Source organism: Girardinichthys multiradiatus, chromosome 12, assembly GCF_021462225.1.
Source record: "Girardinichthys multiradiatus isolate DD_20200921_A chromosome 12, DD_fGirMul_XY1, whole genome shotgun sequence".
Lineage (NCBI taxonomy): Eukaryota > Metazoa > Chordata > Actinopteri > Cyprinodontiformes > Goodeidae > Girardinichthys > Girardinichthys multiradiatus.
Window position 1 is genome coordinate 34,475,396 of NC_061805.1, and position 13,676 is coordinate 34,489,071.

The 13,676-nt window shown below is 39.9% G+C and overlaps 2 protein-coding genes across 11 annotated transcripts in view; one reads left to right on the forward strand and one right to left on the reverse strand.

Annotated features, from left to right (window-relative positions):
• Nucleotides 1-7,439, forward strand: part of pip5k1bb (phosphatidylinositol-4-phosphate 5-kinase, type I, beta b) — a 46,922-nt gene extending 39,483 nt beyond the window's left edge. For 3 of the 4 annotated variants that reach the window (XM_047382349.1, XM_047382348.1, XM_047382347.1), the window contains 3 exons: nucleotides 1,940-2,048; nucleotides 5,533-5,656; nucleotides 6,256-7,439. In XM_047382349.1, the coding sequence (XP_047238305.1) occupies nucleotides 1,940-2,048; nucleotides 5,533-5,656; nucleotides 6,256-6,258 (236 nt within the window). In that variant the 3' untranslated portion in view covers nucleotides 6,259-7,439. The remainder of the gene's footprint in view (nucleotides 1-1,939; nucleotides 2,049-5,532; nucleotides 5,657-6,255) is intronic. The other variant, XM_047382350.1, reaches the window with a different exon arrangement.
• An 848-nt stretch (nucleotides 7,440-8,287) lies between these two features.
• LOC124878415 (ceramide transfer protein-like) overlaps nucleotides 8,288-13,676 on the reverse strand; it is a 32,663-nt gene continuing 27,274 nt past the window's right edge. For all 7 annotated transcript variants that reach the window (XM_047382340.1, XM_047382342.1, XM_047382341.1 and 4 more), the window contains 4 exons: nucleotides 13,503-13,631; nucleotides 12,951-13,080; nucleotides 9,973-10,110; nucleotides 8,288-9,863 (listed from right to left, as the gene is read on the reverse strand). In XM_047382340.1, coding sequence (XP_047238296.1) covers nucleotides 9,983-10,110; nucleotides 12,951-13,080; nucleotides 13,503-13,631 — 387 coding nt within the window. In that variant the 3' untranslated portion in view covers nucleotides 8,288-9,863; nucleotides 9,973-9,982. The remainder of the gene's footprint in view (nucleotides 9,864-9,972; nucleotides 10,111-12,950; nucleotides 13,081-13,502; nucleotides 13,632-13,676) is intronic.

The window sequence follows — 13,676 nt, forward strand, 5'->3', positions numbered from 1 at the left end:
ACATCAAAATGTCTCCTTTCATTCCACCATAAAATGTTCTGCCTCTGGCCAAGCTGCCACAGATTAATACTCTGTTTGGCCTTGCAGGAAAGAAAGCAGAACCTAACTTGTTAATTGCATCCTCTTGGATGCAGCTCATGTGCATGTTTATATGATAAAACATAAAAGAGTTGAGTGTTTTCTGCTCTCCTCATCTGTCATACACAATCTCCTCTGTGACCACAATCTGACCTCAAGACAAGGCGTTAGATGAATCAAAGGGTGATAAAGTAAAATGCTGCAGCTGCAGCTGACCTTTGTGTTAAAGGAGTCTATTAGGCAATGTGCCGCTGGAAGAAACCGGGGCGTGGTGCTGAGAGAGAAATCATAGTCATGTGTACACTTTCCTCTTTTTTTTTATTTTACAGCTGAGGGGCTCTCCCACCAGAATCCCCAGCTGTGTTGCAACACACAACAGAGGAAATTAAATTGTTCCACTTCCTGATTTGCTCTTCATGGTTACTAGATCGGCCTCAAAGGAGACTGAAGCAGTTTGTATTACTCTTATGTTGGAGTCAGATACAGAGAAATACGTCAGTGGTATTGGAACCACCTAATTGTTTGATTATACTGCACCTTCCACCTTTATGGGCACTCCCCTGATAAAAACGTGATAAATCCCTTCACCTATATGAACCTTTTAGTACAGTAGCATAATTTTACAGTCAATATAAAACAGAATCCAGCTTCAGTTCAGGTATATTTATTGAATGGGAATAAATAATTTTTTTAAGCGAAGAGCGAAGTTCTCGATTTACCGGTCGGTCTACGTTCCTACCCTCACCTATGGCCATGAACTTTGGGTCATGACCGAAAGAACGAGATCCCAGATACAAGCGGCTGAAATGAGCTTCCTCCGTAGGGTGGCCGGGCACTCCCTTAGAGATAGGGTGAGAAGCTCGGCCATCCGGGAGGAGCTCGGAGTAGAGCCGCTGCTCCTCCACATCGAGAGGAGCCAGTTGAGGTGGCTCGGGCATCTATACCGGATGCCTCCTGAACGCCTTCCTCGGGAGGTGTTCCAGGAACGTCCCACCGGGAGGAGGCCCAGGGGACGGCCCAGGACACGCTGGAGGGACTATGTCTCTCAGCTGGCCTGGGAACACCTTGGGCTTCTCCCGGAGGAGCTGGAGGAGGTGTCTGGAGAGAGGGACGTCTGGGCGTCTCTGCTGAGTCTGCTGCACCCGCGACCCGGTCCCGGATAAAGCGGAAGACGACGAGCTGCGAGCTACAAAATCCCTCTTTACCTAAAGCCACACTTATGGTTACCCCTGCTGTCAATAATACAAATAATACCCCACCGATCCCTGGGTCCTCTCATATAATCTCTTCTATTCAGGTCCCTCCATGTTTTTTGTAGGATCTGGGTCTGGGAACAGATATGATCATGGAAGAAGGCTGATCATGTGTCTATTAAACCATTTCTGTGTGGATTTGGCCATATATTTGGTATTTTTATTCTGTTTAAACATCCAGTGACAAACAATTTTCAGTTTACTGGGAGAGACCACAAGATTTTTATATATAATGTTCTGGAGTTTAAAATATAAAACTACTTTAAAGAAATATTTTAAATGAGTTAAATGAGTGGTCTGAAAGATTACCAAGTTGGATGTGAGTTAACTCACAATGGGAGATGGATAATTTTTGTGTTCAACTGTTTAGAGTCAAAACTGCAAAAGCCCAAATTTAGCGAAGAGCAAATGACAAACACCCATTTCAACCTGATCTTTCCTGTCAATAAGCAAATTGGTGACACTGATGAATTATTTGAGAGCTCATTTTTCTAATTGTGTCCACACTGATACACAGTGGCCATTTTGTCCATCATCTACCATTGGTGTTTAGATGATGGTTTCTACAAACTAAAATATTTACTTGTTATACTTTTCTATGTCTTCAGCAGTGTTTGGTTCATTTCTGCATCCTGATCTGGTCCCTGCCAACACGTCCTTCCACGTCCTTTCCACCTCCTCCATCTATGTAAATGTGGAGAACCAAACAGAAGATAGGTAATGTCCATACTTTACGTTTTCCTTTCTAATCCTCTGAATCTATACTGATACACACCCAGGAGCCACATTATTAGGTACACTTTGCTAGCTTAAGGTTGGAGCCAGAATTATTCCTCAGGGATTCTGATCCATATTAACATGATAGCAACATGCAGGAGCTGTGAATCATGATATAAATCATCCATCCCACTACATACCAAATTGGACTGAGATCTGGTGTCCCTGGAGGCCACAGGGAGACGGTGAACTCATCACCATGTTAAAGAAACCCTGTGACCTGAGGCATTATGCTGTGGGACGTAGCCATCAGAAGATGAGCACACTGTGGTCTTAGAGCACTGACATTGTCAGGAACAATACTCTGGTAGACTGTGGTGTTTAAACAATGCTCAGTTGGTGCTAAGGGTCTCGAATGTGGACCCTCACACCACCACCAGGACCACAAGCCTGAACCATTGATACAAGTCAGGATGGAGCCATGCTTTCATGTTGTCTATGCCAAATCCTGCCCCTATATCAGTGTTGCAGCTAAAATCAAGACTCATTATTTTAACAATCTGTAGCCCATCTGCTTCAAGGTTTGACACATTAGTTATTTCTAAAATGGCTTTCCACATACCCTGCTAGTAATAAATGGTTATTGAACTACAGTTTGCTTTATGTCACCTCAAACCAGTCTACCCATCATCAATGAGGCATGTTCCTCCAGACATCAACTACTGACTGGATATTTTCTCTCTTTGGGCCATTCTCCGTAAACTCTTAGGTGTGTCAGCATTTTGTGAAACACTCAGACCAGCCCGTCTGGCTCCACCAACCTTCTACGTTCAGAGTAATTTAAGTTTTTTTCATCTCCATTTTGGTCCTCGATTTGATCTTCAGCAAGTCTTCTTCACCACTTGTAGATGACTAAATGCACCGATTTGGAGCCATGCTATTGGCTGATTTTCAATTTGTAATTACATGTACCTAATATAGTGGCTGATGAGTCTACGCATCATCCTAAATCCACAACAGAGGGGATGTTAAACACAGTACTGATGGGCATGGCTCAGTCAAACACTTGGTTATTAGTGTCCCTTGTGGTCCGACGTTACATGAGCTGATCGTGCTTTAAAGAGCAGTGGATTCAGGTGGCTTGGCAACTTCAAGAACACCGTGTGGACTCTGTTGTCAAAGAAAGGCTGTTAATGTTAATAAAACCTTGGAGCAGGGTTCCCATAGAGCTTCAAGAGAAACTAATTACTGCAGACGTTTACAAGTTATCTATTGCCTCTTTGTATGTTGCGAAATCAGGTAAATAATCCCGGTGATGGTTTTACATTAACAGGTTTTGTTACAACTTGATCACCTTAGTGTAAAACCCCGCCCTCTAGCAAAAGGCTGCTTAATATCCCTTTTCCTAGAAATCTCCTTTTGTCCTCTGCCCTCTGTGTGCCTGTTTGTCTTTCACCTTTCCTCCTGTCCGCCAGCGTTGGTTTCAGCCGTGCTCTCTGAGGCTCCATTGTGCGGCTTGGCCCTCTAGTCGGTCACCTGCTGCCACCGTCATATTGTTCTCCAGTCTGTTTTCATAAATATTTAAACAGCAGCTTTGATACAGTTTTAACCCGGCGATGTCAGGCCACACAAAGGCTGTGACAAAGCTGAACAAGCGCCACATAGGAAGCCACGTATCAGCCAACAATGACCCCTGTCTGATGACCGGTCGCCCTGTTGTAGTAATGTCCATGTCAGACATGTACGAGTGTGCAAAGTTGTTGTTTATCTGTTTTTCTCCTTATGAAACCAACCATTTCTGCATAAACACTTTACACCTCTCTAACTAGAATCCATGTTCGCTTTGAACCAGAGAACTTTTCACCATATCTTTCATAAAACGATCACAACACATTCCTGAATTTATGAGGGAGTCGCCTGGTGTACGTCCTGTAAAAAATGTTCTTGATGCCACCTAGTGGTTGAAGCAATGCTGTAACAGAATCCTTAAGTAGGGAATAAATACTTTAATGCTAATGCGAAGGCTGCATGGCGGTAAAGGCATTGTTTTTGTTTTTTTTTGGTTTATGAAAAAACTGACTGTATTGTAGGCTGATCATAAACCAGACTGCTCTCTACTACTGAACATTTGTGGTTTTTAATCCTAAAATAAAAATATTTACATTCTTTTTAGCAGTTTTTTTTTTTGAAAGATTTGTGAAATGTCCATGGTTCCACTCAGAAGTTCACATGCCTTTACAATCAGGCCAAAAGTTGAGTTAATCTTCAAGGATTTATTGCAGCCATTTTTTTTTTCAAAGTGGACCGATTATGTAACGTACAGCTTCAAAGCTTTTAAAAAACAACTGCTGGGTGAACATGTTTGAAATGATGGTGGATTTTTTGGTACTTCACGCAGCATCAAGATTATTCAGAGGAATGTGCCTTAGCATGTTGCAGGGTAACCAATTGTAACCATCAACAGGCTCCTTGCATGATTCTGGTTGGATATTTGACTGGGGTTCTTATCTAAAATGGTAGAACTCATTTTAAAGGTTTGGCCAGACCTATTTTTTAAGCATGTGATCAAACGCTTAATGTTAGTCTGCTTCACTCATTTTAAAGCCAGCTATGGTCTTTACTGGTATCAGTGTCCTTTTGGAACAGCCAATCTGTGTCCATGTTTCAGCTACCTAGCTACCTGTTGATTTGAGGGGAAGTTGAAGGATCTTGAGTAGTTCTTTATATTATTTCTCTCATTTTGTGAAGTACACCAGTACCTCTGGCAGCAAACCACCCCTCAACATGATGCTGCCACCACTATGCTCAACAGTTCTTAAGTGTTTTCAAGTTTAAAAGAATCATTGTGTTTCCTCCAAACATTCATCATGTCATTTTGGCCAAATAGCTCAATCTTTGCTTCATCTGACCATATCAAACCGTTCTCCAGAAAGCACTTGGTTTCTCCATGTGGGAAACACAAATCTGCTGTTCATGTTGATATTAAACTTGCTTTACTGTGGACAGTGACACTGGTGTTCCAGCAGCTTTATGACTGGCCATAGCTTCCTGGCTTGCTCCTGATTGTTCCTGATAATAACCAGTTTTCTGTCATCTGAGAGTGACAGAATTATGCCAGAAGTTTGTGGATGGCTGCAAAAGGCATGTAATGTAAGACTTTCAAGCCTGAAAAAGAATTATTTAAAAGCACAGCATGAAAGTGACATCCATATCATTGATGAGTGTAAATAAACGTCTGACCAGAACTGCATTCTCTCAGGATGAAATTAGTCCTGATCATGAAGTACATTTGCACAGACTCTGCATCTTGAAACATGGACCCAGGCTGTGTCTTTTGATGTTAAACTACTGCCTACAGTAGGGTTTAATTTATTTCTGGGGAGTATTTTGTGTTTTTGTCAGACCCCGTTTATACAGCTGCTATCAAGCCAGACAATAAACTCTCAGCTAAAAGTTCACTTCTAAACGTGTTGTCCTGTTGCAGGGATGACGTTGCATCCAGCTCTACATTCACGCTGGAAGACAGCGCCATCTGCCTCACGTCAGAGCAGAGCACCGTAGATGTGGACATAGACAGAGACGATGGATCTGTTCTTGATGTGTACTTGGTATGTTATAGTTCTGATCTCTCTAGGGTTATATGAGTACATATAACTGCACGACAATAACTTAGCGCAATTACTGTAGTGCTGCAAGTTACTCCTGAGTAGTCACTTCAAGTTACTGCTAAAAATGTGGTGGATAGAATGGAGGGTAAAACACTGATGTACAATCAGACAGCAGCTAGTGTCAACACTCATTCATTTGGCTCAGACACACAAGAAAAAATATCGTTGATTTAACACAATTTGAGGGTATCAGTAGACATTTTGTGCTGACAAAACAAATTCTCTTAACTGTTAAACTTGATGCTCACAGACAGCTACATTTGCCCTGTGGTCTGGCTGTTGACTCCCTGCTTGAGCTGTTTGTCCTAGCAATGACCTGTGTTGTGACCTCTTCCCTTAAATCCGAGATTCTTATTGTTTTGTGTACCTGAAACCTAAAGTGTTTCCAACAGAGAGACTTTTTAAAAATTACTTATCTGCGTTGAAAAATAATGAAAAGGCAGATTGTCACTTTTTTGTTATGTTTTCTGCCTCTAAAATATATGGACTTTAAGAATGTAAAACCTTTTTAACCATAACTTTTATTTTCTCCTCTACAGTAAAAGTTTTACATCCTTCATTTCCTCCTGCCACGCATAAGACAATCTCCACACTCCATTGGATGCACCAGGCTGAGAGTTGGTCTCCACGTGTTCTGCTAAATCCACGATGCCATTTGTTGTTTGCCAATTCCAAAGGACAACCCCTGAACGTCTCTCTGGTTGACGGACCTCTACAAAGTTGGAACAGTACCAATTTGACATATTTTATAATGTGCTGAACTTCAGATAGTGTTGCCTTTCTACAGCAAGTATCAAAGCAGTGCTATTAGGTTTTATTTGTGTAAACCTTTTTCATTGTGCACACTAAGATTGCATATATATATATATATATATATATATATATATATATATATATATATATATATATATATATGGGAATACTAGCTTAACGTCATCCATTTCTTTTCTGGTGGCCAGAAAGACTTTTAAATCTTTGCTACAGCATTAGCTGCTGCTGAGACGTGTTTACAGTGAATTTATGGTAGCATCTAAGGACTCTTTGAAGGACCGACTGACTTGAACAGACTTCATTATGAAGCTCCTGAGGCCAAACACAGGCTGCAACGTGGCCAAATGTTCCTAACAAGGCAGCCATTTGTGCTGCCTGAGAGGAACCTGATGTTCAGAGTGAGAAAAGACAGTTAGTGTATCCTGGACGATGCACTCGCTCTGGGTAAAAAGGCACTTTGGTTTTGATTACTGTAAGAAATATGTTCTTTTCTCTGAGGACATTGCTTTGATGGGTGGTCAACAAGAGTTGGACGTGTGAAAATGCACTTTTTTTCCTTCTTTCCTCTACAAATGCACACCTCTGTTTTATCGTTGATATATGCAGAGACAAAGAAACAATGTAGATCATGTCTGATGTGGAACTACTAGTTTTGTGAGGTTGGCCTCGTGACTGGAGATGCTTCTGCTCGGGTCTCTCTGAAATGGAGCAAGTACGTCCTGAAGAAGCTAGGAGACATGCATCCTACACTGACAACTGTCTGATACCTCATCGTGACTGTAGCCAACTATAAATGTTCAACTCTACAATCATGTCAGATGAGAGAATAATTTATTACGCAACTCTTAATAATTCACCATCTGCTGAAATAAACACTTTAATTGCTGAATGTAAAGAAAATGCATATTTATGTAAAGAAAAGCTTCCTATAAATAAACTCCTTTACAATTCACTGTGTGACCTCCTGAAGCAGAACTTTTAATACTTTAATTTGATTATTTTATTTGTTAGTATCATAGTATCATGGTTTGGGCCTGTCTTGTTGATTTGGGTTGGACATGAATGATTTTGAAGAAACCAATTCTAAATATAGCAAAAATAATTAAGACATTGTCAGAACAAACCAAGTTGCACTCCTTTTAAATATGAGTAAAAACCTTAAAACAAGTGAAGCTTTTACTGCAGCAGCAAAATCTTACACTGGAAATGTGAGAAAAATTCAGAACTTAATTGAAAAAAAAAAAAGAGTGAAAAAACAAAACAAAAACCTTTGGTGACCCCAAGATGCCGCTCTTTGCAGTGAATCACCAACAGTCTTCCCATCATCCTCGCTCTCTGTTGTTGCCAATATTTTTTCAGTCTAGAAAACGTTTTAAACAAGTTTTAATCTACCAGAGATGTGAGCAGGATTAGGTGAGTAAACATATTTTTCTTTTAGCCATTTCACCCGAATTATGAGGACCAATGCATCTCTGCCTTTAATTTTATCGACAGGTTCTCTTGTTTTTCCCATTTTGAAACGTGGCTTTAAAAAAATGGGCCTGTGTAACGTCAGTACTGTTCCCTAGAGGAACAAGAAATCTTAGATTACTTAATTACAAGTTCCCTAAACACAATTTATACTTTAACCTGCTAGGTAAATAAGTGTTTAAAATAAAATCTATTTTAAGTAAAGAAATGTTTCGGTTTCATTTAAGGCTGCCTACAATGGCCCCAATCACTATTTTTTCTTCTAACTAATTAAAGGTTTATAGGTTGTTTCACTTCTTTACCAAGGGGATAGTAAGTGTGAAAGGTGGCTAGTCTGCATAAACAGTGCACTTTTATTCAGGTCTTTTGTGTAATAATTTTACTTTACAGAACATTGTCAAATGCAAATACATTTAGTGCAAATAATAACACTTCGGATGTACAACTTAGAAATATACAAAGTCTGTAGATTGCTGACAAAATACAATTAAAAACACCAACTGTATTCTTTAGATGGAATAACATGTTGATCTAACTTGTGTTATCAGCAAAACAATAATCCAGAACCTTCCAAACCTCGGAGCTCCAAGATTATTTAATCTGCAGGCGAATGATCTAACCACACAGATCAGCTGATTGCAAAACTCCCAACGCTCAACGGCGTTAAACACAATCTAATAGTCATGAGGTACGATGACATGAAATGTCGACCCACCATTCCCCCAGTTTCAATGCAGTGTTGATAAATGCATGTCTGGTGGCTGTAAATTAGAGTAATCTAGAACGTCTCAAGGTTCACCCTGGTGTCGAAGGCATTCTGGGGGTGGTTCTTTTATCAGTCAGAGGGTGGGATGCCGCTGCACCGTAGTGTGGCTTGTGAAATGTAAATGTTGCACAACTGACAATGAAAAGTACGAATGATATAATTCCTACCAATTCACAATTTCACTTCTGTTGGACAAAGGTAGATCTCATTTTCAATCTTGAAATGTAAAAATGGTTATTCTTGCAAACATTTAAGAAATAAAATGTGTACAAAGTGGATCAAATTCTCTCTGGATGAAAGAGAGGAATCTTTCTATCAGACACTGCAATCATTTGCAAATGTCCATCTGAAACACTGAGTTGGAGGTTAAAGACAGACATGCTGATCGCAATTTCAGACCACTGTTTGCCATATTATCAGTTAAGCCTTTAAAAAAAATATGGTCCAAGAAGAGTTAATAAGCAAAGTCTCTCAATCTCCCATTGCCATTACTATCATTCAGATTCAAGCGTTTAACAGTCGATTCACATTTGTCATGTTGGTAAACTAACTGAAAAGGTACTCTCTGTACAATACATTGTGTCTATGTGCTCTCCGAAAACTAGTTTATAACAATCTAGAAATATAAAGATCTCAAAGCTGTGAGCTCTGACCCCCCATCGAACAGTAAAGAGTTGTCAAAAGAAGGACAGGGCAAGGCAAGAAAGGGGAAACAGCTCCCGGGAGCATTCACGCTCCTCTCTTGTGGTAGCTTACTTTAGCAGCAGCAAAACAAGTAGCTGTAACACTAGTGATTATAGCACACCCAAAAAGGTCCAGAAGTAGGTAATCATAAGAAATGTACAAAACAATTTACAAAAAAAAAAAAAAAAACAACACACAACTAATCAATAATGTTATAAGACTTCTTCAAAAACTTTTGAACTGATTTTAAATGCACTTTCATGGCCACCAGATGGAGGCAGCTAGTAAGATGCAGCTGGGGTGTTAAAGCTCTCATGTTCAGGCAGGTATCCTGTGGGGTGTCCTGGTCATACAAGGTCCTGCTGGAAGTTCTTGTGTAAATGAAAGGAGAGTGGGCCATTCTGACAGTTTGCTGAATGAAGAGCACCATCCCTACAATGGGCCAGCCTGACTCAGCTAGGGAAATAAATGAGTAAAAACAGAAAAAAAAAAATATTTGTGTTAAAAATAACACAAATAAAGGTTACTATCCCATAGTAAACAAACAGTTTCTGTTCCTGATTACCTCTTAGTGTTCAGAAAAGGATGGGGATCCCAGCTGTTTTTTCTTGAACGTAGGAGGTGAAGCGTTTCAGGAACTTGGGGTACTCTCTCTTGGCAACGGCTCTCAGGACTGAAGCTGGGGCCCAGCCTCCAGGGTTTACTGAAGCCACACAGAGGACCAATATCAACTCACTTTGTAATTTAACACCATTTTTGACCATTAAGGCCATTAAGAACAGACAACCGCAAATCAGTGCAGAGATGGTGATGTAGGGGGCCCTCTAGTGAAAAAAGGGAGAATTATTAGCTGAGTTACCAGTAAGTGAGGGAGGAGGAGGGTTGCTAAAGTCTGGACTGACTTTGCAGGAAAAAACATTACCCAGTAAACATGTCTCTCTATATATGAGCTACTATAACAATACAAGGGCATTTCAGAAAACTGTAATCTGTCTGAAAAGGTAATATACTTCGGTACTTCAAAAGTTAAACTCGTATTGTCCAATCGCTTCATACTAGGTTTCAAACATTTGCTTTAATTTTGATGATTCCAGATTCCAGCTAATGAATGACTTTCCAACAAAGCACTAACCATAAAAAATATTTGATTACAGAGTTATGTTTTGGCTATTATGCTCATTAACAACCCCTACAAAGATGGTTTTGTTAAAGAATCTGGCTATTCACAGAGAGCTGTATATTGATGGAAAGTTAAGTGGAAGGAAAAAGTGTGGTGCAAAAGCAACAGAGATAACTGCAACCTTTAGAAGATTGTGACATGACGCTCATAAGGTGTGGACTATGGGTGAAGTCTATTCTTCAAGACCGACCACACACAGTCATACCCACAACAAGAGCTATAACTGTTGCATGCCTTGTGTTAAAGGGTAAAATCAGATCATCTGACGGTATTATGAAGGTATTACCAGTAATAGTTCCCTTGTCTGTAGTGAAAACATGTCATAACATGAGCTTATAGCAAAGATTTATAGATTGGTGGAAAGCTAACAAGCTTTTCAGACGTACGCCGTATGAATCCACCTTATGAGCTGAGATGGAAGATAATCTTTACATAGCCACGAACCCTAAATGCAGAGAAACATACCATCTTCAGTGCTGATGCACAGCTAAAAATCCAAACCACGCTTCACTGGTGCAGTAAATCATGGGAGAGGAGCCCATATACTGTACAATATGTGGACATACTTTTCAATAGGCTGATATTTCTGTACTTTTTACTGAACTGATGTTATTTTTAATTTCCTGAGAAACATCATTTCAGGTTTTCAATAGACATAAGCCATTATCGTCAAATTTAAGAACAATAAACACTTAAACATTGCACCTATAATTTATAAAATAAAATAAAAACATTTGCTTTATAGACTGAAACAATCATCAACCAAAACATGCAACCATGTCTCACATTAAACTCACAGTTAAGTTATTTTCTCATGGAAATGGTCACCATGAAAAAAGAAGCATTTTTTGTGTTATTGTAATTTTGTGATCATAACCGAGGTTTTTTAAAGAAGTAATTGCTACTTCTTGCTGTTTTTAACAGTAGTTTGTCCTCGGGTGTTTTTCCAATGATTGTAAACTTGCCATAGTGCAGCCTCTGATTAAAAAGCCGAGCCTAGATGCAACTGTCAAATTTTAGGCCGATCTACAAGCTGCCTTTTCTTTTAGCTACTGACTGCAGATATTGCGTGATCCTGGTTTTATTGGATTTGAAAGCTGCATTTGACACTGTGGATCACAGCATTATAATCTCTCGCTTAAAGCACCTCATCAGTATTCGAGAAAGTGCCCTTGACTGGTTCAGATCCTACCTGTCTGAAAGGACTTTCTGTGTTAGCTTAGGAGTTTTTAAATTGTCTTGTGCTTTACTTTCTTGTGGGGTCCCACAAGGCTCAGTTCTTGGGCCTCTGCTTTTTTCATTATACCTCCTTCCCCTGGGCTCTATTTTCAGGAAGCACATCTTCCATCTTTATCCTGATGACTGCCAGGTTTATGTTTCCCTGAAACATGAAGAAATCTACTCGGCACAATCACTACTTGAGTGCCTTGAGGAAGTTAGAGCCAATATGACTCTTAACTTCCTTAATTTTAATGACAAAAAGACAGACGTTTTGTTTTTTAGTCCTGGGGGTTTCACTGGGTTGTCAACCATAGAGCTTGGCCCTCTGAACCAGCATATAAAACCCATTATCACCAATCTTGGGGTAAAAATGGATAGTGATTTTAATATTGACAGGCAGATCAGCTCAGTGGTGAAATCCAGCTTTTATCAACTGAGACAACTGGCAAAGGTAAAACAGGACTCTGAAACTGTGATCCATGTTTTTATTACAACACGCCTCGACTATTGCAACTCTCTGTATTATGGGGTATCGCAGACAGCCCTGCCTCGTCTCCAGCTGGTGAAGAACGCAGCCGCCCGCCTTTTAACTGGTACACGAAAGAGAGAGCACATAACTCCTGTTTTAGCATCATTGCACTGGTTGCCTGTTCAGTTTAGGGTTCATTTTAAGATTTTTTTATTTGTTTTTAAATCTTTAAATGGTCTGGCCCCACCTAATCTATCGGAGCTTCTGTGAGTGCATTGCCTTTCTCGCTCACTCAGGTCAGTGGACCAGCTTCTCCTGGACGTGCCGAGGACGCGGCGGAAGCTCAGGGGACAGAGCTTTTTCTGTGGCTCTGAAATCTGCTCTGAAAACCCACCTTTTCTCATTAGCCTTTAATGAAGCATGACAGAACTTTTTCATTTCATTTAAGTTTCATCCTTTACATGTTTTATATTATGTTTTATTCAAGTTGCTTATCATATTTTTTTTTACGTGTTTTTATATCACTCTAGTTGTTTGTAACTTATTTTATGTGTTTATCATGTATGCTGTATATAATTGTTCAGCACTTTGGTCAGCTGTGTTGTTTTTTAAAGTGCTTATAAATAAAGTTGACTTTGCATGGCATAACCAGATGGCTGCGAGAGGCACTTACCATTGGCAACATATGTGATCTTACAGAGGATGTTGTCCCTGCTTATCTCTTTATCTCCCTCTGGTGGGCTGACCAGAGTTTGGCAGATCATGGCCACATTGATTTTGGCACGGACACACCGGTTTGTGGGCTGAAAGGAAAACAAAACACATGCAAACAGTCCCCGAGGTTGCAAGCTGCCCTGTGAACAGTTTAGATTAGCCATCCATCAACTAGTGGGACTTTCCTCCCGCATATGATACAGCATGAATAGTTGTCAACAAGCCATTTTTTGTTTAATTAATTAATTCATTCATTCATTCATTCATCTTTTGTTAAATATGAATAAAAATGTGACACAAAATGACTTTTATTGATGTTTTAAATCAATAAACCCTTTGTTTACTTGTCTTCTCTTTTTTACGTTTTTTGCACTTTGTTTAACATTTCACACAGTTTCTTGTATTAAAGTAAAAAAAAAAAAAAAAAGCAGATTATTAAAACTATCAAAACCACTAAGAGGAGCTGTGGTAATTTTGTGTACTATGATCAGTGTTTTGTGTCAACACTTACTGGAGCATTGTCATGGTCGACGGAGAAATTGCACACCAGCCACGTGTCGGGATCGTTTTCGTTTGTTGCCAGAATCTTCCTAATGGCTGACAGATAGAGAACGTCCCTCTGGGAGGCAGGCCACACTCTCTGAAACGCAACCAAACACAGACTGCTGGTCAAACATGCAACCCG